The sequence below is a fragment of the Stomoxys calcitrans genome, chromosome 3 (genome assembly GCF_963082655.1).
Source record: "Stomoxys calcitrans chromosome 3, idStoCalc2.1, whole genome shotgun sequence".
Taxonomy (NCBI): domain Eukaryota; kingdom Metazoa; phylum Arthropoda; class Insecta; order Diptera; family Muscidae; genus Stomoxys; species Stomoxys calcitrans.
In genome coordinates, this window is record NC_081554.1 from 76,032,285 (window position 1) to 76,055,734 (window position 23,450).

The 23,450-nt window shown below is 41.1% G+C and overlaps 1 protein-coding gene across 6 annotated transcripts in view; it reads right to left on the bottom strand.

Annotated features, from left to right (window-relative positions):
* Positions 1–23,450, bottom strand: part of LOC106089789 (sal-like protein 3) — a 109,168-nt gene that overhangs the window by 14,958 nt on the left and 70,760 nt on the right. For all 6 annotated transcript variants that reach the window (XM_013255777.2, XM_059365318.1, XM_059365319.1 and 3 more), the window contains exons 3-4: positions 15,340–18,119; positions 4,131–4,450 (exon numbers count right to left, since the gene is read on the bottom strand). In XM_013255777.2, coding sequence (XP_013111231.2) covers positions 4,131–4,450; positions 15,340–18,061 — 3,042 coding nt within the window. In that variant the 5' untranslated portion in view covers positions 18,062–18,119. The remainder of the gene's footprint in view (positions 1–4,130; positions 4,451–15,339; positions 18,120–23,450) is intronic.

The following is a 23,450-nucleotide window of genomic DNA, read 5'->3' on the forward strand; positions in this document are numbered from 1 at the left end:
ATTGTTTATCAGATACGTTTTCTTATCTAAAATATCTTTCATTTGAGTCCCATATCGTCGTGATAGGTGTATATATATAGTTTTGGTAGATTTTGGTGGTGGGGCGCCCCCCTAGGTACCCCATTCGAAATTTGGATACCAAATTTTTGTTTATAAGTTACTAAAGGGTGATTTTTTTGAGGTTAGGATTTTCATGCATTAGTATTTGACAGATCACGTGGGATTTCAGACATGGTGTCAAAGAGAAAGATGCTCAGTATGCTTTGACATTTCATCATGAATAGACTTACTAACGAGCAACGCTTGCAAATCATTGAATTTTATTACCAAAATCAGTGTTCGGTTCGAAATGTGTTCATTCACCGTTCAGCGATGAGGCTCATTTCTGGTTGAATGGCTACGTAAATAAGCAAAATTGCCGCATTTGGAGTGAAGAACAACCAGAAGCCGTTCAAGAACTGCCCATGCATCCCGAAAAATGCACTGTTTGGTGTGGTTTGTACGCTGGTGGAATCATTGGACCGTATTTTTTCAAAGATGCTGTTGGACGCAACGTTACGGTGAATGAACACATTTCGAACCGAACACTGATTTTGGTAATAAAATTCAATGATTTGCAAGCGTTGCTCGTTAGTAAGTCTATTCATGATGAAATGTCAAAGCATACTGAGCATCTTTCTCTTTGACACCATGTCTGAAATCCCACGTGATCTGTCAAATACTAATGCATGAAAATCCTAACCTCAAAAAAATCACCCTTTATAAGAGAGTGCACAGAATTTCGCTTAAATCGCACCACCCATCTCCGAGATATGGAGTTTATGAAAATTAGTTTAAGGGGGAGGGTCCGCCCCCCCCCCCCTTCAGATATCAAAAAATGTAGTACCCTATTTTACTACGGGATCATTATGCACCATCTGTGAAAATTTCAAAAAGATCGGTTCAATCGTTTCTGAGTCTATAAGGAGCACACAAACAAACAAACTTACACACAAATACAAATTGATTTTTATACCCTCCACCATAAGATGGGGGGTATACTAATTTCGTCATTCTGTTTGTAACTACTCGAAATATTCGTCTGAGACCCCATAAAGTATATATATTCTTGATCGTCGTTACATTTTATGTCGATCTAGCCATGTCTGTCCGTCCGTCCGTCCGTCCGTCCGTCTGTCTGTCGAAAGCACGCTAACTTCCGAAGGAGTAAAGCTAGCCGCTTGAAATTTTGCACAAATACTTTTTATTAGTGTAGGTCGGTTGGTATTGTAAATGGGCCATATCGGTCCATGTTTTGATATAGCTGCCATATAAACCGATCTTGGGTCTTGACTTCTAGCGTGCGCAATTCTTATCCGATCAGAATGAAATTTTGCACGACGTGTTTTGTTATGATATCCAACAACTGTGCCAAGTATGGTTCAAATCGGTCCATAACCTGATATAGCTGCCATATAAACCGATCTTGGGTCTTGACTTCTTGAGCCTCTAGAGTGCGCAATTCTTATCCGATTGGAATGAATTTTGCACGACGTGTTTCGTTATTATATCCAACAACTGTGCCAAGTATGGTTCAAATCGGATCATAACCTGATGTATCTACAATATAAACCGATCTGTGGTCTTGGCTTCTTGAGCCTCTAGAGTGCGCAATTCTTATCCGATTGGAATGAATTTTGCACGACGTGTTTCGTTATGATATCCAACAACTGTGCCAAGTATGGTTCAAATCGGTTCATAACCTGATATAGCTGTCATATAAACAGATCTGGGGATTTGATTTCTTGAGCTTCTAGAGGGCGCAATTCCTATCCGATTTGGCTGAAATTTTGCATGACGTATTTTATTTTTACTTTCAACAACTGTGTCAAATAAGGTTCAGATCGGTTCATAACCTGATATAGCTGCCATATAAACCGATCTGGGATCTTGACTTCTTGACCCCTAGAGGTCGCAATTATTATCCGATATGCCTGAAATTTTGTACGATGGATCCTCTCATGACCATCAACAAACGTTGTTTATTATGGTCTGAATCGGTCTATAGCCCGATACAGATCCCATATAAATCGTTCTCTCTATTTTACTTCGTGAGCCCCAATGGGCGCAATTCTTATACGAATTGGCTGAAATTTTACACAGGCCTCCAACATATAATTTAATTGTGGTCCGAACCGGACCATATCTTGATATCGTTTTAATAGCAGAGCAACTCTTTTCTTATATCCTTTTTTGCCTAAGAAGAGATGCCGGGAAAAGAACTCGAAAAATGCGATCCATGGTGGAGGGTATATAAGATTCGGCCCGGCCGAACTTAGCACGCTTTTACTTGTTATATATAAGATTGCTTTACTGGGACATAGCGAAATAGACGAAAACAAGTGTTAAGTTAATGTGTTAAGTTTAGCCGGGTCGAACCTTGGGTAGCCGGCACCATGGACTTACAATTATAATGGAATAAGTTAGAAGAAATCGCATCGGGTAATTTTTGAATCTTTTAGGACTTCAAGAATTTATACATAATATTGATGTAGATCGTTGGGGTTTGCAAGTGGGCCATATCGGTTCAGATATATATATATAGCTCCCATATAAACCGCTATCCCGATTTGACTTCTTGAGCCCCTGGCAGCAGCAATTTATGTCTGTCTATATGACAGTTTTATCTACAATAAATATAGTCTGATCTGGACCATATGCTGGATGGCGGATGACGGCAGGCTTAATACACGTCACTGTGTCAAATTCCAGCGAAATCGGGTCATAATTGCAGATTTTGTGTGGGCTTAAGACCCACATTTGGCAAATCGGTCTATGTGGCAGTTATATCCAAATGTAGTCCAATCTTAACCACATGTCGGATGGCGGGAGGCTTAAAACAATTCACTGTTTCTAATTTCATCGAAATCGGATAATAAATGAGCCTGTTATGGACTTAAGACCCTAAACTAGCATATCAGCCTATATGGCAACTATATGTTAATATGATCTGATATGGACCATATTCTGTTTGAATATTGGGGCCCCTATTACAACTTTCTGTATCAAATTTCAAGAAAATCGGACCAAAAATTAGGGTTTTACGGGTTTTAGACCATCAATCGGCAGATCGGTCAGCAGCAATAGCAGATGGCAGCTAAATCCAAATATAGTCCGATTTGCCCCATTCAAGAACATTGCCTGCATTTAAAAAGAAATACGAGTCTGTACAAAATTTCAACTCAATATCTCAATTTTTAAAGACTGTAGCGTGATTACAACTGACGGACACACGAACATCGTTAAATCGCCTTAGAATTTTCGACGATTGACGATATATATACTTTGTCGGGTTGGAAATCGATATTTCAATGTGTTGCAAACGGAATGACGAAATGAATATGCCCCCTTATATTCATCAAAGCATTGGGAGCATATGATTTGCTAAACGTAAGAATATTAAGGCGCTGGGTGTTTCCGCTCTATTAGGTTATCGAATTTCGATGCTGTATTAGGCTATCGAACTTCGATGACGACCAACATCGCATAATTTTGGGAGCAGATGATTTGCCAAAAGTGATAATATTTGGGCGCTGGGTGTTACCACTCGATTGGGCTATCGAATTTCCATGATGACCAATATCGTTGGGTTTTTCTGCTGTATTAGGCTATCGAACTTCGATGACGACCAATATCGCATAGTTATGACAAAGAACGTGCGATGGCATCACAATACCATGTCGACCCAGATCATAAAAAAGTATCAACAAAGTTTATTCTTGGTACGTCTACTTCACGACAACGCCAAGTGCACAAATTTGAGTTTTTTCTGTGTCCTGAATATTCACTAAACCTCGCAGTTATTGGTTATTGGTTATCATATAATTAAGGGGCCAAACTAATGAGTGGGGGTTCAACAACTACCTTGAGTAATGATAGGTATATCGACTTGTCGAATGGTGGGATTAATTCGATTGAAATATTTCGACGAAAGAAAGTTGAATTTAAAAAAATCATTCAATACTTATGAGCCAACTTGACAACATTTTGATTGTAATTATTTGTATTTTATTATCTACATATGATGCAAATATGGCGAAATCATTTGAATTTTTTCAAAGCTTCAATAAAAGAACATATTCGATACTTACTTTGTTGTCAAACAAGGGCGCCTCAATTGCAGATGGTGCATCACAGGTGTTGCTATTGTTGTTGTTGTTGTTTCTGCTGCTGGAAACATTCGAATTCTTATCCTCTGCGGTTGTCACATGACTATCGACAGCATTTGATATCTCGCCATCGATAGATGCTGGAGCAACATTGCTGTTGCTGCCACCGCTTCCCGAAGAATGTGGCGTGCTTCTGTTGGCCGCCTCTTTGGTATGTTCAGTTTGAAAATGCGTTTCCAGGGCTGTTGGATTGGGAAACAGTTTAAAGCACAATTGGCAGATATGGGCCTGCGGTGGCAAACCTGTAAAATAGATTTGGGGTAGAGAAGAGAAGAAGAAAAAAAAAAAAACAAAAAATGCCTTCGATGAAATCACATTTTAGTCAATCGAACATTAATTACAGTCAAAATGAATGTTTAATTACTGGATGTCTTATAAAAGCGCAGCGTATGTCAATTGAACATAAATTTTCTTTAACCGAACTAAACTAAAATTCTGTGACACAATGACGGCTCTTCACAGCCCCAGCAAAAAAAAATGTTGGAAAAAGAGGAGGAGGAGTAGAAGGAGGAAAAATAGCAAATCGAAAAGAAATCAAAGCACACGCATGATATGAAATCGCCTAACTTTGTGTTTTTTTCTGTGGGCCTTTTTCATACCCACCGCCATAGGATGGGTGGTATACCAACCTCGTCATTACGTTTGTAACATCTCGAAATATTGATCTGTGGCCCCATAAAGTATAAACTTTCTGGATTATTTTGATATTTAAAGTCGATCTAGCCATAAACGTCATTCCGCCCTCCGACTGTCGAAATCACAATACGGGTCCACCAACTAGAGATATTCGCTTGAAATTTTGCACCGACATTTATTTTTGATGAAGGTCGATGCAAATGGGCCATATTAGTTCAGATTTGTTTATATCCACCATATAAAACCATCCCCAGATTTGAAAACTTGAGCCCCTAGAAGTCTCGATTTTGATCTGATTTGGATGAAATTTTGCATGGAGTTTTTTTTTATAACTTCCAGCATTCGTGGTAAGTATGGACCAGATCGGTTTAAAACCTAGTATATTTCCCATATAAACCGATCTCCAGATTTTACTTCTTGAGCCCCTGGAAGACGCAATTGTTGTGCGATTTGGGTAGAATTTCGCCCAAAGTGCTGCAATCGTGCAATGCGTGTTCCAAATCAGCTTTTAGCCTGATATAGCTCCCATCTGAGACACAACAAAGTATATATGTTCTTGATCGTCTTGACATTCTAAGTCGATTTAGCCATGTCCGTCCGTCCGTCTATCTGTCGAAAGCACGCGAACTTTCGAAGAAGTAAAGTGGTAAAGAAATTTTGCATAAATTGTTTTTACTAGCGCAAGTCAGTTGAGATTGTAACTGGGCCACATCGGTCATGTTTTGGCATAGCTTCCGAAATACCGATATCGGATTTTAATTTTTGGAGCCTCTAAAGGGCGCAATTCTAAACCGATTTGACTGAAATTTTCCACAATGAATTACACCTTGGTCTCCAACAGCCAAACCAAGAACATCAATCGGTTCATAACTTGGTAGAGCTAAAATAGCAAAGCAATTCTCACCCATTACCCTTTGTTTGTCTATATAGAGATATGGGCCAAGGTAAGGTTCGGTTAGGTTTAAGTGGCAGTCTACCATCAGACTCACTTAACCGTTTTCGGCCATTGTAAACCACAGAAACAGAAGATGGAAGATGCCTTCTAGTTGTTAACGTTGAACCACGCCTATCGCTTTAAAAAACCCAATATTTTATGAATGTATATATGTGCTAAATCAGACAGGTTCTCAAAGAATTGACAACTTAAGGTGGAACTCCTCCTGACTGCTAGTGCGACACACACACACAGAAGGTGTGTGTGTGTCACTTCTTGTGTCATAGTCACTTCTTCTTCGATATCCTCATAGCTTCTGCAAAAGTCGTTGCTGGTAACCATCAGTGCGTCAGCATGTTTTCCGATTAGACAGTGACCAGCCATGACGGACACACTGAATGAGACATCTGTTCTAGCCAGTGTCAGCAAAGCGATAGACCTCTTCAAGTCTAGATTTGGCCACCTAGTTTTGGAATGCATACAGCTCCCTCTTTGCGACCATCTATCATTCGTTGTCCTACGAGCCTGGTCCTGAAAACTTAGCTTAAATGTCGCTGGAGGCATACCTACAGATTTTAATATCAATGGAATGTGATAGGTAGTTCCTAGTCCCGCAAGCTCGTCCGCTTTACAATTCCCTGGGTTATCTCTGTGGCCCGGCTCCCAGTATAGGTGAATTTTGAACTGTTCAGCCATCTCGCTGAGAGATCTGTGGCTGTCGAGGGCAGTTTTTGTGTTCAGAAATATGTTCTCCAGGGATTTAATGGCTGTCTGAGAAGACATTTATGCCAATCGTCGTTATGACATAATATCTTAGCCATTTCACCACTTCCTTAATTGCAAGCAACTCGTCTTGATACACACTGCAGTGGTCTGGTAACCTTTTCGATATGACCAGTGATAGATCTTTAGAGTACACCCCAAAGCCCACCTAGTCGTTTACTCTGGAACCATCCGTATAGAAGTCTATGTGACTTCTATTACCAGGGATATCGTAGTTCCAATCGCTTCTATCAGGAATAGTTGTACAGTACTATTTAGGGTGTAATCCACACTGCTTGGAACATCGGACATTGTATCAAGGGTAACACAGAGTCCGTAGCCGCCACATGACCAAAATTAAAACTTTCTTAGCCTCACGGTAGTGGTTGCTGCAATTTGTTTCGCCACAATGTCCAGAGGCATTAGATGTAACTTTAAATTCAGTGCGTCAGATGGTGTCGTCCTTAGTGCGACTGTTATACACAAACAAACCATCCTCTGGATCCGGTTAAGTATTCAACAGTAGGTGGACTTTAGAAGTGCAGTCCACCAGACCACAACACCATATAGTATTATATTCCCAATGAATGACGCACGGTCTAAGCCCCCAACTTTTGCCAAAGGCTCTCTTGTAGGTGTATAGGGCAAGAGTTGCCTTTCTTGCCCTTTCCAAAATGTTGGATTTGCAGTTCAATTTGCTGTCCAGCAAAACACCCATTTACTCTTTCTGTAAGTAGAACATTCTCCCCTCCCAAGGAGACGGGTGCCACCGTAGCCGACTAGGTCATGAAGGGCTGTTTCAGAGGATTTGACTTTACTATATTCATGCTGCTGCCGCGACTGACGATCTCTAGGGATCTTTGCCCAAAGATATGTTTCTATACCGTAGCGCAGAGGTTAGCATGTCTGCCTATGACGCTGAACGCCTGGGTTCGAATCCTGGCGAAACCATTAGAAACAAATTTTCAGCGGTGGTTTTCCCCTCCTAATGCTGGCAACATTTGTGAGGTACTATGCCATGTAAAACTTCTCTCCAAAGAGGTGTCGCACTGCGGGACGCCGTTCGATCTCGGCTATAAAAAGGAGGCCCCTTATCATTGAGCTTAAACTTGAATCGGACTGCACTCATTGATATGTGAAATGTTCATGGGCAAAATTTGCAATTTTATATCTCCCTAAGCCAGGGAACCAGTCTATCAGACACAGCTTGTAATTCAACCGGTGATACATCATCAAGGCCTGCCGACTTAAAGTAGTCGAAACTTCTTATCGCACAAAGGATTTTCGGCTCAGACTCAATTTCACTAATAACCACCGACGAATGAATACCAGTGACAACCTCTTCTGGCGCCACGTTGTCCGTTGGAGAATTTCAAGGGAAATGTGTATCAATGAGGTCCTTTCCTAAACCGACCAGCTCTGGGGTCCACCATGGCGCTTGCTGTTTGCCCCTTGGCTTGGCGCTAGGAGATGCTGATATCGGCCAAAGAACTTGACAGATTCATGGTGGAGGGTATATAAAATTCGGGCTGGCCGAACATAGCACGCTTTTACTTGTTTTTGTCGCAGTTGGTTTATTCTGCAGAACAATGTTCACTATGGATAAAGATATATTGTGCTGCTTAATGTAGAGATATTTTATTTATGTCTCACTTTTGCATGTGTTTTTGCTGTTACTTGTGGTGTTAAAAATATATTTTTGTGCACAGTTAAAAAAAATTGGAGAATTTTTAATGTATTGAGACTTACTAATGTCCCATATGAGGTTTTACATGGGATCCTTATATTAGGTTCGGTAGCCAAAAATTTTGAAAAAATTTGGAAACTTTAGGTATCAAGGTTGGCAGTAGGCAACGCCAACAAATAATTGGACCGAATCGGTAGAGTGCTTATCGATTTCGGTGAATAGATCCAAAAAGCTTTCTAATCAGAAGTACTCAATTCCAAACGATCTCCTAATATTCTTAGCTCTAGGCATAACCCACGCCATAGTTTACGTGTCAAATCTAAAAAATGTATTTAATGTTCCTTGGGCCATTATTCTTTGCAGTGTATTCCAGTGATTTTGTTTTCAACAATTTTGGCATTAAGTCGAATCAGCTGCAAACAATTTTTGAGGAAAAAAAAATACAACTTTGTCTTCTTTGTTGTTGTTTGGGTCCAATTGAATTATGTCGTTGATGTTAAGGCATAGTCTTTATTCATTCAATGGCGCTGCGTTTTCCGCCTGATGGTGTCATTGTCGTGCTGCTGTTGATGGGGTCATAGGTGACAGACAAAAAGACTTTGTCATTTTTTGAGAAAAGTGTAGTTATACAACATTTCTAGAGGATCTAGTGATTCCCCATAAGCTATTGTTGGCTGTTGGCCACTATTTGCGTAGTATTTTGGCATGCAAAGTTTATTGAGGCAGTCATTGCCATGAATTAAATGCTAAAATTACGCTTCAAATAAAATTTTGTGACAGTGATGGAAATTTATGCCGATAATTTTCCAGCCTTTTGTGTTGTGCTTCATTATTATTACTACATACATTTATCCCGTATAGTGGTACTAGTCATCATTTATGAATGCACAGTGGTCATAAATGTTACCAAACGTAACCTGTAAGAAAAGGCCAAAGTCAGGCGGAGCCGACTATATAATAACCTCCACCTCCGAGTCAACGTACTAATTTTAATACATAGAACCTACGTCGAAATCTAGTCAGATCTTAATTTTGTCAACCAATTGAAATATCGAATTGATCCTTGTAAGATTTTCTTACGATAGGATCTCAATTGTGTCTACTACATCCCATATATATTTGCAAATTTTGCGCATGAACACTCTAATTAACAGGGGCAAGCTTCTCACTCATCAATGAGTGCAGTCAAGTTTAAGCTCAATGATAAGGGGCCTCCTTTTTATAGCCGAGTCCGAACGGCGTGCCGCAGTGCGACACCTCTTTGGAGAGAAGTTTTACATGGCATAAAACCTCACGAATGTTACCAGCATTAGAAGGGGAAACCACCACTGAAAATTTTTCCTAATGGTCCCGCCAGGATTCGAACCCAGGCGTTCAGCGTCATAGGCGGACATGCTAACCTCTGCGCTACGGTGGCCATATATATGGGAGGTTTATCTAAATCTGGACCGAATTTTGTTTAGATAGGGCCAAAAATTTGGCTTCCACAGCCTTAAAAGGCCATATCGTTGTGTTATGGAATTCATGACGCATAGTGAGATGGGGACAACAATAGGGAAAATAGGTCTGGCACAGATAAAAGGAAAGGAAGAAAATTTGAAATGAAAAGGGCAGATTACTTGCTGGATGATGTGTATAAAATCAGGATCCTTGAGGGTCTACAGGGGGTCTGCGACCAGAGATTGATAGGCTTTGTCTTAAGCACATTGAATATTTCGATTAGACCAATAACGCGATTTGGAAACCAAAATAACGAATCCTGTAAGGATACAAAGATCCTCCAGGATGAAAAATAACAATGCAGTAGGACTCGATGAGTTTCCAGCTGAATTATTCAAGACTGGAGGCAACACACTGATAGGCATATTGATTGGCTCGTCTGCGCTATCCGATAAGAGGAACTCATACGCGACAATTAAAACCTCTACATACTAAGGCCCGCACACACGAAAGGAGATAATGCAGTATAAGTTCTACACCTCTTTGGAGAGAAGTTTTACATGGCATAAAACCTCACGAATGTTGCCAGCATTAGGAGGGGAAAACCACAGCTGAAAATGTTTTCTGATGGTCTCGCCAGGATTCGATCCCAGGCGTTCAGCGTCATAGGCGAACATACTAACCTCTGCGCTACGGTGGTCTCCATTCTGTCTAAAACTGAATGAAATACTAAATTTTAAAAGTAAAGTCCCTCCTTATTTAGCTTTTGGCCTTGTAAAAGATCAAAGAAGGACAGGTAGGCACTAAGACACCTTTGACTTCGGGGTGAACTTTGAAGAACTAGGACTGATCATATCGAGACCACTGTATTATGTACGTAGAGAATATAAAACAAATAAAAGCGTGCTAAGTTCGGCCGGGCCGAATCTTATATACCCTCCACCATGGATCGCATTTGCCGAGTTCTTTTCCCGGTGTCTCTTTTTAGGAAAACAAAGTAAAGGAAAGGATAAAAGAAAATAGTTGCTATACTATTGGAGCTATATCAAGTTATGATCAGATTCGGACCAAAATGGAATGAATATTGGAGACCAAAGTAGAAGTCATTGTGTAAAATTTCAGCCAAAGCGAATAAGAATTGCGCCCTTTAGGGGCTCAAAAAGTAAAAAAGAAAAACAAATCGTTTTGTAGGAGAACTTTATTAGGCTATAGACCGATTCAGACACGTATGTTCAAGGTCATGTTGTACAAATTTCACCCATATTAGATAATAATTGCGCCCTATAGAGGCTCAAGAAGACAAGATGCCAGATCGGTTAAATGCCAGCTATATCAAAACATGGACCGATTTGGCCCATTTACAATCCCAACCGACCTACACCTATAAGAAATATTTGTGAAAAATTTCAAGTGGCTAGCTTTAGTCCTTCAAAAGTTAGCGTGCTTTCGAAAGACAGACGGACGGATGGTCGGACGGACAGACGGACTGACATGGCTAGATCGACATAAAAACTGGCATGGCTAGATCGACATATAAAAAAGTATTAATCATCGAAAAATCCGGCTCGGGATTACTATGATCACCACACAGGCCGGAACTTTGATCACAGATCTTGAGCTGCGAGCGTCCGTAGGCTGCGGATAGTGGAATGCTCCATACGGAGTAGCTGCAATTGCTGACGCCAATAATCAGCGGTATCGAGCGGAGAATCTCAGTGAGAGGCATAAATACTGAATGTCTATAATGCTCGAGATCTGTGTAGCATGATCTTCCAGATGGCAATACTAGGGTTCCGTCAATTCAAGACTGCGCCGTTAGCAGCAGTGTCTCGCACTCGACCACAAGTGTCGTCTCAGGTATCGATGATACCGCTGTGTTAAACCGGCTCCTATCCTCAATTCTTTCTCTCATCGCCTTAAGTCTCATATCCGCTGTGGCTGCCTGACACTTAAACTATGTTTACACCTGGAGCAAATCTAGATTTGCGACAAGATTTCGGAAATCTCGTGTTTTTCAATGAGGTTTCCCAAACATTTTCAGTGTGAGCAAATCTACTTATTTCAGGAGATTGGCAGCAAATCTCCTTCAATCTCTCCAAATGCAACACTGTGTTTGCATTGTATACCGGATATTATCGGTAGTCTTTGGCAGCACTTTTTCCAAAGATCTGACAATACCTTATTGTAGCCATTTAAAGGAAAACGTTTCACCAATTTAATTGCTGACCACAATATATATGCTGAACACAATAAAAATGCAGATCACAACAAAAACGCTGTCAAAAACATCCCTATTGCCAAGTGCAAATCACTTGAATCGTAGTGAAAACGGGTTTTAGAAATTATCTCAAAACAATTGGATTTGGGCTCTAGTGTAAACATGGTTTAAATCTGTATATCTATGGGTAGAGGGGGAATGGCTAAAACGATTGGCATAGATAGAGCTTCTTTCGTGTGTGTGTGTGTGTGTGTCTCACACTGCATTGCAGAAGGTGGAACATGGAACAGGGGGAAACTTCTCACATACGAATGAGTGGTGTTCAACCAAAGTTTTAGCTCAATGATAAGGACCTCCTTTTTATAGTCGAGTCCGAACGGTGTGCCGCAGTGCGATACCTATTTGGGAAAATTTTTACATGTCTTAGTACCACACAAATGTCACCAGTATTAGGAGAGGATAACCTTTGCTGAAAATTATTTCGGATGTTCTCGCCAGGATTCGAACCATGCGTTTAGCAAGATAGGCGGACATGCTGAGCTCTGCCCTAAAGTGGCCTCCATTCTTTGGAAGACTTGTCGATTTTGAACATTCGTAAATTGTAGGGCTTTTTAAATCAATCTGGATGGTTTCACAGTAGTAACTAGATGTCATCTTCCATCTCCTACTCCTGTGGTATCACAATGGACGAAAACGTCTAAGTGAATCCGATTGCAGCATGTCACTTAAATCCAACCAAGTTCAAGTCCAATTGAGCGATCGGTTTATATGGCAGCTGTGTTAAACTAAAGTTGGACATCTTCGACAGACTGCAGTCGGATGCAGTCTTCGAATTAAACGTTATCAGTTTAAAGGCCGATTTGAACTATTCTTGCCATGATTGTTGGAAGTCGTAATGGAGCAATACGTACAAAATTTCACCTCAATCGCTCAATCTACAAGGGGTTCACGATGTAAATTCGCAAGATATTAATTCGCATACTTGGCAAGATCTTTGGAAGTCGTAACAGAATACTATGTACCAAATTGCTTGCCAACCGGATAACAATTGCGGCTTCACGGTGGTCAGGAGATGCGTTTGTATTGAAGCTATACCAATTTATATGCCGCTTTGGATCATACTAAACGCTGGGTATAATTTTTCAGACCAATCGGATAGAAATTGCTGGTTCTAAGGACTCAAGAAATTAAGTGGAAGGACCACTTTATATGGAAGCTGTATACAAAGAGCTGAAACGAAACGGCACATTTGCAATTCTAAATGACCTACATTTATAATAATTATCTGTGCAAAATTTCGAGTGGATAGTTTTACGCATGCGACCGTAATCATGAGTTCCACAGCCGAACGGACATGGCCAGATCGACTTAAAATGTCATGGTGTCTTAGATCAATATTTTAAATGTTATGAACGGAATGACTAGACCCCCTTCTTATGGTGGTGGGTATAAAAATAAATACCTAAGAAAGTTTGTTAAGCAGTTTGTGCCAATTACAATTCAATAGGACTCATTGAAAAGCAACAAGTAAAAAGGCGTTAAGTTCGGCCGGGCCGAACTTTGGATACCCACCACCTCGGGAATATATGTAAACCACCTTTCATCAAAATTCGGTGAAAATTTCATACCTTATGTCCCATATTAGTTATATCAAAATATGTTCCGATTTGGACCAAATACTAAAAGTACACTAGCTATATCTAAAAATAAACCGATCTGAACCATATACGACACGGATGTCGAAAAGCCTAACATAAGTCACTATGTCAAATTTCAGTGAAATCGGATTATAAATGCGCCTTTTATGGGGCCAAGACCTTAAATCGCGATATCGGTCTATATGGCAGCTATATTCAAATCTCGACCGATCTGTGCAAAATTGAAGAAGGACTTCGAAGAGCCTAACCAAACTCACTGTCTCAAATTTCAGCAAATTTATGGCCCCAAAACATAAAACGTAGGTATCGGCCAATATGGCAGCTATATCCAAATCTGAACCGATCTGTGCGATATTGCAGAAGTATGTCAAGGGGTTTAACTTAACTCACTGTCCCAAATTTTGGCGACATCGGATAATACATAAGCATTTTATGGGCCCAAAACCATAAATGAAGAAATCGGTCTATATGGCAGCTATATCCAAATCTGAACCGATCTCGGCCAAATTGAAGAAAGATGTCGAAAGGCATAACACAACTTACTGTCTCAAATTTCAGCAAGATCGGATAATAAATGTGGCTTTTATGGGACTTAGACCCTAAATCGGATGATCGGTCTATATGGCAGCTATATCCAAATCTGGACCGATCTGAGCCAAATTGACGGAGGATGTCGAAGGGCCTAACGCAACTCACTGTCCCATTTTTCAGCGAAATCGGATAATAAATGTGGCTTTTATGGGACTTAGACCCTAAATCGGATGATCGGTCTATATGGCAGCTATATCCAAATCTGAACCGATCTGAGCCAAATTCACGGAGGATATCGAAGGGCCTAACGCAACTCACTGTCTCAAATATCAGCGAAATCGGATAATAAATGTGGCTTTTATGGGACTTAGACCCTAAATCGGATGATCGGTCTATATGGCAGCTATATCCAAATCTGGACCGATCTGAGCCAAATTCACGGAGGATGTCGAAGGGCCTAACACCACTCACTGTCCCAAATTTCAGCGAAATCGGATAATAAATGTGGCTTTTATGGGACTTAGACCCTAAATCGGATGATCGGTCTATATGGCAGCTATATCCAAATCTGGACCGATCTGAGCCAAATTCACGGAGGATGTCGAAGGGCCTAACACAACTCACTGTCAAAAATTTCAGCAAAATCGGATAATAAATGTGGCTTTTATGGGCCTAAGACCCTAAATCGGCCGATCGGTCTATATGGGGGCTATATCAAGATATAGTCCGATATAGCCCATCTTCGAACTTAACCTGCTTATGGACAAAAAAAGAATCTGTGCAAAGTTTCAGCTCAATATCTCTATTTTTAAAGGCTGTAGCGTGATTTCAACAGACAGACGGACAGACGGACGGACATGTCTAGATCGTCTTAGATTTTTACGCTGATCAAGAATATATATACTTTATAGGGTCGGAAATGGATATTTCGATGTGTTGCAAACGGAATGACAAAATGAATATACCCCCATCCTTCGGTGGTGGGTATAAAAAGGAAAGAAAAACGGTAAATGCCATCTCTTCTCCAAATTGTTCAATCCCATACATTAAAATTCGCGTTTCAATTGATGTCTGAGTTATCAATCCTTCCAAGCCTGCGAAAACTTGCAAAACGACTTTAAGAAACTCGTAGGTGATACAGAGTCTAAGAAATAAAAGCCATATTTAAAATCGGTTCCTAAAGCCATTTCTTTTCGAATATTCGACAATATTGATCAATTGTTGGCTTACCACCGTACTGCTATCATTTGTATTTATAGACTTACCCATAAATCCTAGCGGTCCAAAGGGCAGCAATGGAAACTTCCCCTGATTACCGAGATTTTGTATTTCCTCTCTGGCAGCAGCCATTAACCAGAGATTTGGTGGCATTCCCATTAAATGGGGAAAGTGTTCTAAAGCTCGTTGCGCATGCTGGGATGTGCCATTGCGCGATGTTAAGTCTATGGCCTGTGATACCGAGTCCGCGCTATCCATGCCATCCATTTTGTCATCCGCATCCTCAAACTGACGTTTATCTAGCGGTGTCAGTGATGAAGTATTCTCGCGGGAGTCATCGGTACTCTCCATGGTCATGTACTCATCGAAATCCCCCTGTGATGACTCTGAACGTTGACCCGAGTATTCTGATGTAGTGGAAAAGTCGAAATTTTCCGAAGTTCCCAAAGACTTATTCGAATTCTGATCTTCCAAAATGACGGCTTCCATATGGGCACGTATGCGTTGATTGTGTTCAGCAATTGCTGCCGCCATTTCGCTGGAGGCACCCGCTCCTAATTGGCCAGAGCCCCCTCCTGATCCATCATCTATGGTATGGATGCGTATGTGTTGCTGTAGTATGATTCCGTTGGAGAACTTCTGGTGACACACGGGACACTTAAACTGTGAACGCATGGGAGGCTTAATTTTGTGAATACTCATGTGGGCTTTGAGATTCCCCTTTGTGGCAAAAGCTCGACCACAGATTTTGCAACGGAAAGGTCTTTCGCCGGTGTGGGTTCGTATGTGCATTTGCAGGGAACTACGGCAAGACATGACTTTTTGGCAAAATATGCATTGATTGGGATCGGTGAGTTTGTTTTCTATATTATCTACCAGCTGCTGAAGTTTAGAGGTTTCCGATGTGGTATCTATCTCAATGAGGTCCTCCCACGACTTGTCTACATAAGCTTCGACTTGGCAAAAGTCCCCACCGAGATGCTCCAAGCTGCTCTGGCGGCTGAGAGAGGATCTGCGATAATGTTTGGAGAGATGATGCTCGGCAATATCACTCTCTGTAGTGGGGGGATAGCCCTTTCTGTGATCCTGTGGTGGAGTGCCACTATTGGAGCTGCGTTTTCTTTGAGAAATTGAGCGCTTGGGTGTCACCGATAAAGCAGGTCGTTCATTCTTATCATTTGCTTGAGTTTCCAAGCCTGAGGGTTCCATGAGGGCTTGGGGTGTTCTAACCCTTACCAATGGCTTGGACTTGACTTCGTCCTCCTTTGCTGGCTTACTTAAGTCTTGCGGGTGATCTTCACTGGATTTGGAACTCTCTGGCCGCAGATCTTTAGGGTGTTCCTCGGCCTTTTCTTCAATATGTTCTTTGGTTTCTTCTGGTACCTCGACAACTTCAATTGTCTCCTTGGGCAAAGTCTTCTCGCTGAAGGGCAACCGCACAGGCATATGATTCATATTTCCCCCCGCAATGGGGGGAGGTGGTGGTGGGGGAGGTTGCGGTCCATGTGGACTCATTGCGGGTGGCATTTCCAATGGTGGGCCCACTCCAGGAGGCATTAAGATGGGCGGGTAGATTTGCGTGTGTCTCTGGTAGTGTACCTTCAGATTGCCTTTTGTAGTGAATTTGCTGCCGCACACATTGCAAACGAATGGCCGTTCGCCAGTGTGCGATCTCAAATGGATTTGCAAGGCCGAGAAGGAACCAAATATTTTGCCACAATATTTGCAGCGATGCTTGAAGATTTCTCCCCTTCCTTGGCCATCTTTTTGTGAATATTCGAATTCCTCTTGCATTTGGGAGGCATGCAAACTCTGGGAGGCCGAGTCCAGCACTTCCTCGGTGCGGCGCTGCAGCATTTCCAGACAGTTGGTTTCATTGGGCGGGGGTATGGGATCATGATTGGTTATAATGGTGGAGGCCAAAGAGGAACTGATGCCACTCAGCAGAGGCTGATAATGAGGCGATTGCACTTTGTCCTCTATATCCTTGGAACTTTTACTAATTTCTTGGTCAGTCTTTGATTTCTCTTCACTAGCAACTTTTGGAGATCTCAAGCCATTATTCTGCGTCATCACTTTGCCTGCATTATGTTTCTCTTTTCGTTTGCTTTGACTCAAATCCAATTCGCTTTGATATGGTTCCTGCTCGAAAAATTCTTCGTCTTCATCCTTGCCAACAGCTTCGGCATCGGCATGGGTCATATCCTCAGCATCGTCATTCTCTTCGGCATCCATATCTTCCCTTTGAGCTCTTCCCTTCAATTGACTTTGTAAATGTTGTATGAATTGTAATTGCATCAAATGTTGTCGCTGCACATTCAGTATAGCAGTCAGATCGGAAGGTCTCTCCCCAAAGTATTGGGAGCTGGCCAATGCTGAGGCAGCAAATTGAGCCACAGCTACTTTGGTATGTTGTAAGGCCTCCAGCGCAACATGTCCCTTAGCGGACAAACCATTCGGTTGAAGTATCGTTAAATCCAATGCCTCCTCCTTATTTGTAGTTTCCGTTTCGTCAAGTTCTGCGGCATCTTCATCATCATTGTGGATATGATCCTGTTTGGAGGTTGGACTTATCTCAGGTGTCCCCGGTGTCTTGGGATTACCTTCGCGCTCATCTACCGGTGTTTCCGTTTTACGGGACATTATGGTACTATCGTTATCATTGTTATTGCTATCTGGATCTAAATCTTTGGTCAGTGTTGGTTGGCTGCCCGGTGAATTGCTGGGTGTGCCACGATAGTTTATACGATTATGGAATATCGAACACATTATGCCAATTTCTAGAGGTTGTATATCTATGTTAGAATATGTTGATGTTCCATGGAATCTGAAAAGGAAATTAAGAAACAAAACGAATGAAAACACTAACGTAATTGATGTTTGCTTATAAAGGGTTATATTTCAATATAAAATTTGAGTATAAGGCTAAAAATTTTTCTAATAATGGGTTCGAAACTTTCGAAAAATTCCTGTGTGTTTTGCTGGACAGGATACTGAACTTCAAATCCAACATACACCTGCAAGAGAGCCATTGACAAACAATGGGGGTTTAGACTGCGTATCATGCTTTTGGTATATACTGCAGTTGTCAGACCTATAATGCTATATGGTGTGGTGGTATGGTGGACGGCGCTTCAAAAGTCCAACTACTGCTCAATACTTAACCGGATTCAAAGGATGGCTTGTTTGCGTATCACAGCCGCACTAAGGACGACACCATCATATGCACTGAATTTAATGCTACATCTTATGGCTCTGGACATTGGGGCTAGACAAATTGCAGCGACCACTATCTTAAGGTTAAGGGAGATTTCTCATTGGTTATGTGGCGGCTACGGACACTGTGTTATCCTTGATACAATATCCGATGTTTCAGACTGTGTGGATAACATCTTACCTGAGCCGCTTTTTGATAAAAAGTACTGTACCACTATTCCTCATAGAACCGATTGGAACTACGATATCCCTGGTAAAAGAAGTTACATAGACTTCTATACATACCAACGGTTCGGGCAAAATAATAATTCTCTTTATAATGCATTGACGCATTGCATGAAAGTGGTGTAGATGTTAAGAAGATCAGACAGAGTGAAGTAATTCTTACACCGTTTACGGAAGTCTAAACATTTGGATGCTTCTTTCGACACTTCGAATACATGTTTAGCTCAACGGACATCACTTTGTATTTTCATGCTCAGAACATCAAGAGCTTCTGATTGCTCAACACCTACACCGTTGATAGACAAAGATGATCGTAATGGGTCAGCGAATCGTTTGTGTGACAACAAGCAGCACTGAGTCTTCCGTGCATTAAAATCTACTCGATTCATTCGACCCCACTCAGAAATGGCCAGTAAATCCTAGCAGAGTGTATCGTCCATAACCCGCCTCTTGTCCTCAATCTATCGAAGACTCGGCCTATGGTCGAATGAGTACGAATGACAGAGATTACTGTCATCCGCAAATCAATAGATCGTATTCGATGTCTGACCCAACAGATCGATGATGAAAATTAGAAAAAGAGAAGGAGAAAGTACACAGCCCTGGGGCACACCTGCGGTCAATTTGTGCTCATTGGATGAAACCCATCTATAACGTCTCGAATAGTGCGATCTCTGAGAAAGCTCGAAATAAATCGAACGAAGCCATTACCGACACCAAATGCGACAGACCCCAAATGCCTTGGAGATATCCAGAGCCAAAACCTTACTCTCTCATGTTCCGACAGAAGTGCCATGAGGTCGCCCGTAGAGCGATTTCTATCGGGCAGGGAAGAGTTCCCTTCAAATATATCAGCCAACAGGTTAGCTTTATAAACCGGGTCAGTGAACGTTTAATCGTCCTTAACAAGAGTAGGAATAGATGAAGAACTACCCTTTACTCCTTCCACGAACGACCAAAAGCTCTTATTTCCTCGTGTAGAAGCAAGGAAGCAGTACGCAGACGCTATTCGTAAAGAAATTTTTCGCGCCAGTGCATATTGGCACACGAAGATCTTGCCTGTTTGCGCAGCAGTTCAGTATTGGCATTTTTATCCAAGCGCCAGTTCCTGAATGCCACCTCTTTCGATCTGACAGCATCTCTGCATGTCTGGTTAAACCAGCAGGGTGTGAAGTTAAAAAAACGTCAAGAGTATTATTGTGGTGATCTTGGACACATGGGATATGTGTAGGTTCGTTCACTAGTTGCACCAAACCATTGTGCGCAGCGAAAAGCTCAACGTATTGGGCCTCAGGAACCGAATGACTCAAATGGCAAAGCCAGGAGAAGCTGTGGACATTGAAATCACCAGCGACAACGACTTCACTGTCCGGAAAATCCTCCAAAATATTTCTATTGGAATCAGAAAGGGCGTCAAAGCCGTTCGTGCTGTCGTCTACACTACATCATTACGTACATATACCACGAGGCCTCTGTGCGAAATATAAATAGACAGTGTGTGGTACCCACCGCAAACAAATTCGCCCTCAACCCTCGTATATTGGCCGAATCTGACCGGTCTGGGCTAAAATGCAGAAAGTTGTCGAAACTTTATATCGAAAGATCGGTCTATATAGCAGCTATATCCAAATTTGGGACGATCTGTACCATATTGCAGAAAGATGTCGAGGGGCCTAACACACCTTACGGTCCCAAATTTCGACGACATCGGACAATAAGTGCGCCTTTTATGGGCCCGAAACCTTCAATAGAGAGATCGGTCTATATCACAGCTCTATCTAAATCTGAACCGATCTGGGCCGACTAGAAGAAGGATATTGAAGGGCCTAACACAACTCACTGTCTCAAATTTTGACAAAATCGGACAATAAATGCGCCTTTTATGGGCACAAGACCTTAAATAGAGAGATCGGTCTATATGGCAGCTATATCCAAATCTGAACAGATCTAAGCCAAATTGAAGATGGATATCGAGCGGCCTAACGCAACTCACTGTTTCAAATTTCAGCAAAATCGGATAATGAATGTGGCTTTTAAGGGCCTAAGAACCTAAATCGGCGGATCGGTTTATATGGGGGCTATATGAAGATATAGTCTGATATAGCCCATCTTCGAACTTCGAATTGCTAGATCTTCTTAGATTTTTACGCTGATCAAGAATATCTATACTTTGTAGGGTCGGAAATGGATATTTCGATTTGTTGAAAACGGAATGACAAAATGAATATACCCCCATCCTTCGGTGATGGGTATACAAAATGTTTACCCACCATCATTGTATGGAAGTATACAATTCCAGTCATTCCGTTTGTAAAACCTCAAAATATTGATCTGGGACCTCATAAAGTATATATTGTATATTGTTGATCGTCTCGACATTCCTAGTCGATCTAGCCATGTCCGTCCGTCTATCCACCCGTCCGTCCTTGTATCGAAATCACGACAGTTGTCGAACACATAAAGAAAGCCGATTGAAATTTTGCACAGAAACTTATTATTGATGTAGGTCATTGGGGATTGCAAATGAGCCATATCGGTTCAGATTTGGATATAGGTCACTTATAAACCGATCTCCAGTTTTGACTTCTTGAGCCGCTGGAAGCCACAATTTTTGTCCGATTTTGCTGAAATTTTGCACATTGTTCTCTATTATGACATTCAACATCTGTGCTCGGCACGGTTTAAAACAAGTTAATACCTGTTATAGCTCCCATATAAACCGATCTCCTGATTTGACTTCTTGAGTCCTTACCAACCTCAATTTTCAATATATATACGAATTTATTAATAAATTAATGGGTCTTACAACTAATATGCAATAATCAAATGACCTTTTTGGCTTAAAATTTCATCGATTAATCACTCATAACAACTGGACTACTGTAAACCACCATGCTTCTTATATGACACTTCTAAGAACACCAGTCTTTTGTTGGCACTAACAAATTTTCCACTACCTTCGGATTGTTATGCATGCACATATTGGACCGATCACCTCAGTTTCTACTATTACTTATACAGAGTATATATAGTACATATGATAAATTTCTCAAAATGAATATATGAATAGTTTTAGTTATCACCCGGCATTCGGTGGATTTTATTTATGAATAAATGATTAATTTAAGGCTCTACCAATTGTGCCATGGTGTCGAATGTTCGCCACCATTCCCGTTCTGTGCCAAAGTTCGGTGTATGAAGTAGCCAATAACAGAATATTGTGATTGATGCCAACGAAAAGCCAACTTTAGTGGGTAATTTATTAATATATTTGTAGCCGATAGTCCCACAAAATTGGAATAATTGTTTATTGTTGGAGATTTTCTTCTTGCAGATTGTTACGTACAAATTTATAAATTTATTATTGTTTCTGGTCATTTTATTTCGAATCAATAGCTCCTATACCAGCTTGAGCGAAGACTCCATACAGCTCCATTATGATGATGAAAAATGTCTATAGGCATTTTATCTTGCAATTCCTTTTTGACTTGATTTTAATAAAAATCACGAATATATGATGAGAAGTATTCTTGTCGGAGGTAAGGTGACCAAAGAAATATTTTTCGAAATTATCTGCAAGACTTGGTTTGTGTACAAAAACATTGAGCTTTCAGATAGTTGTGTCTAAGCAGTACAACTTTAGACCAGATAAATATAAAATTGAAACAACAGACTCATCAAGAACAGAGATGGACCAAAATGGAAATGCTTCCAAAAAATCCCCTGACGTTCTATCAGCATATGGTCCTATTTAGGTACACTGTCTCACAAAAGTAAGTATGCACCAATAAAACCTTAACGTTTTGGTGAATAAAAAAAAGAAAAGCTGTTATCAATATGAACTTATATTTGAATGTTATTTAATTGTAAGCTTGAAAGCTCAAAGTGGTACAAATTTACATGACAAAAGAATTTATGCAACATTCAGAATCTTATTAGTATGATTGAATTTGTGTATACCCTCCACCATAGGATGGGGATATACTAATTTCGTCATTCTGTTTGTAACTACTTGTAATATTCGTCTGAGACCCCATAAAGTATATATATTCTTGATCGTCGTGGCATTTTATGTCGGTCTAGCCATGTCCGTCCGTCTGTCCGTCCGTCTGTCTATCGAAAGCACGCTAACTTTCGAAGGAGTAAAGCTTTAGCTTGAAATTTTGCACAAATACTTCCCATTAGTGTTGGTCAGTTGAGATTGCAAATGGGCCATATTGGTTCAAGTTTTGATATAGCTGCCATATAAACCGATCTTAGGTCTTGACTTCTTGAGCCTCTGCAAATGCAAATTTTGCCCATGAACATTCCACTATGGAACAGGGACAAACTTCTCACATATCAATGAGTGCTGTCCGATTCAAGTTTAAGCTCAATGATAAGGGGCCTCCTTTTTACAGTCGAGTCCGAACGGCGTGCCGCAGTGCGACACCTATATGGAGAGAAGTTTTACATGGCATAGTACCTCACAAATGTTGCCAGCATTAGGTGGGGAAAACCACCGCTGAAAATTTTTTTTGATGGTCTCGCCAGGATTCGAACCCAGGCGTTCAGCGTCATAGACGGACATGCCAACCTCTGCGCTACGGTACCCCCCGTAGCCTCTAGAGGGCGCAATTCTTATCCGATTGGAATGAAATTTTGCACGACGTGTTTCGCTATGACTTTCAACAAATGTTTTAAGTATGGTTCAAAGCGGTCCATATATAGCTGTCCT